Source organism: Sinocyclocheilus rhinocerous, unplaced genomic scaffold (assembly GCF_001515625.1).
Source record: "Sinocyclocheilus rhinocerous isolate Xijiao unplaced genomic scaffold, SAMN03320098_v1.1 scaffold4954, whole genome shotgun sequence".
Lineage (NCBI taxonomy): Eukaryota > Metazoa > Chordata > Actinopteri > Cypriniformes > Cyprinidae > Sinocyclocheilus > Sinocyclocheilus rhinocerous.
In genome coordinates, this window is record NW_015638549.1 from 82,735 (window position 1) to 85,010 (window position 2,276).

Genomic DNA, 2,276 nt, shown 5'->3' on the forward strand with positions numbered 1-2,276 from the left:
TTTTTTTTTTTTTTACAACAAAAGTATATAAACCTTTGTAAAAATTGGAAATCCAACCCACACACTCTATATACACTAAAAATCCCCAAAACACTGCTGATTTGAGTCATCGAGCAAAAATTATAAAGAAAAGTAAACCAGAGCACTCCAGTCCATCAATTAACATCACGTGAAAAGCTGCGTTTTTGTAATAAACCAGCATTAAGGCATTTTAAATGCCTCTAAGCTTTCTTATTCGTTTTGCTAATAAACGTTCTACGTTTCTTATTTATTTGGTTATATATTATACATGTTTACTCATTTCCAGTTTTGTATACCTATTTAAACTTTATGCATGTATGTAACTTCAAACCATTGTTTCCGGCTAAATACGAGTCCATAATAAGGCTTCCTCCAATGAAAAAGTCATCAGAGCTGAATCAGGAGAGAAATCTGCACAGAGACCTCTTTTGTTGGTTTGACTGCTTCTATTGTCCTCATTTGTAAGTCGCTTTGGATAAAACCGTTTGCTAAATGATTAAATGTAAATGTTTACAAGCCAAAACAGCTCTAAACAAATATGTGGCTGGATTTTGATGCGAGAGACAACAGCAGATGCACTTTTACACTGAAGGAAGCGTTATAATGGATTATGGACTCATATTTTAATTAAAAACGACTTGATGCTGGATTTGTTTCAGGTTTTGTCTTCTCCAGATGTTAACTGATGCACTGGAGTGCTGTGGATTATTGTGGATTATTTTGATGTTTTTATCAGCTCTGCACCCATTCACTGCAGTGTTTAAACGCTGCTTGATCTGTGCAGATTTCTCTCCTGATTCAGACCAGAACACTTTTTCACTGGAGGAAGAGTTATTATGGATTATGGACTCATATTTTAGTTAAAAACGACTTGATGCTGGATTTGTTTCAGGTTTTGTCTTCTCCAGATGTTAACTGATGCACTGGAGTGCTGTGGATTATTGTGATGTTTTTATCAGCTCTCGTTCTGACGGCACCCATTCACTGCAGAGCATCCATTGCTGAGACACTGATGCAATGCTACATTTCTACAAATCTGACTGATGAAGAAACTCATCCTAATCTTGGATGACCTGAGGGTAAATGCATTTTCAGCAAATGTTCATTTTTGGGTGAACTATTTCTTTAACCTAATATAATATATCTGAAAAACACATATCGGTCGACCCCTAATCTCAAATCAATAATCTGTCCTAATTCTGGCACAGTTTAAAGACACTGGTTGGAATGCATTGTTAAAAGTCGCTCAGATACGACAACAAACGGCACATTCTGTTCGTGAAGAGCCTCCCGTCCATTCCTGCGAGATGGAGATTGAGAACGCCGTCTCTAGTAGGTCAGATACGCAGTAGTGGGTTTGGGTGTGATTCAGCTGTCATGGGATCAGATCTCATATGACAGAACCTCGCTTTGCCATTACTTAAATTCCAGGGTTGATATTTTTCAAGCCGTGTTGACGTTCCAGAACACAGACAGCATAAAGGACAGCAGCTGTGCTTCAGAACCTAGTATAGTAGACATGAGCTCCCCAACTAGACAGCACTTTTGGGCATCAAGTGGCTGTCTTCCTAGACAGCACACACTTGCATCATTGAACAAAAACACTAATAATCACAGATTTGATCAAACAGCAACCTAAAGATTACAATGAGGGCAAATTATACCTATTAGTTAAGCACTGTTAACAAACTAGACAATCAACCAAACTAGTTTCAATTAGAGCTGTCATTTACTAACTAGCAGTTAGCAAGTAAACCAACACTAATCAGTTGGTTAAATGAGCCTAAAGTAAAGAAAAGTGTTATTTTGATGTCTAGTTTAGGTTTATTTTCAACTAAATCACATTGTTGTTGTTTTTATTCTGTAATTGACGCCAAAACACAGAGGCTAACAACATTAGCATGCCAAGTTAAACTGACATTCGCTCACAAACACGTATAAAGCGCATTTCTGACAGGTTTAAATCGTTATAAACGCGAATAGTGAGGCGAATTCTAATGAGTTCGTATTCAGGCCCTGCCGCAGCTCAGTCCCCGGGCTTTCCCGACAGCCGCGCCCGTCCAAGAGCGCTGGCAGCCGGATGCGGGCCCGCGGAGAGGCCGGTAGACGTGGAATGTCAACATGACAGATGAAACGCACGCGCTCCCTTCGGTTACGTATAAAAGTTGCGTTTTGTCGCAAAGAGAGTAAAAGAAGATGTGGAAGCACAAAAACGTACCTTTTTCTTGGCTGCAGCGAGTTTGATTTGCCTGTTC

General features: G+C 39.3%; 1 protein-coding gene across 1 annotated transcript in view; it reads right to left on the reverse strand.

Annotated features, from left to right (window-relative positions):
* LOC107749685 (golgin subfamily A member 2) overlaps positions 1–2,272 on the reverse strand; it is a gene marked incomplete at its 5' end in the record, with an annotated part of 36,460 nt that extends 34,188 nt beyond the window's left edge. The window contains 1 exon segment of the mRNA XM_016564835.1: positions 2,240–2,272. Within this exon segment, the coding sequence (XP_016420321.1) occupies positions 2,240–2,272 (33 nt within the window).
* Positions 2,273–2,276: the final 4 nt, after the last annotated feature.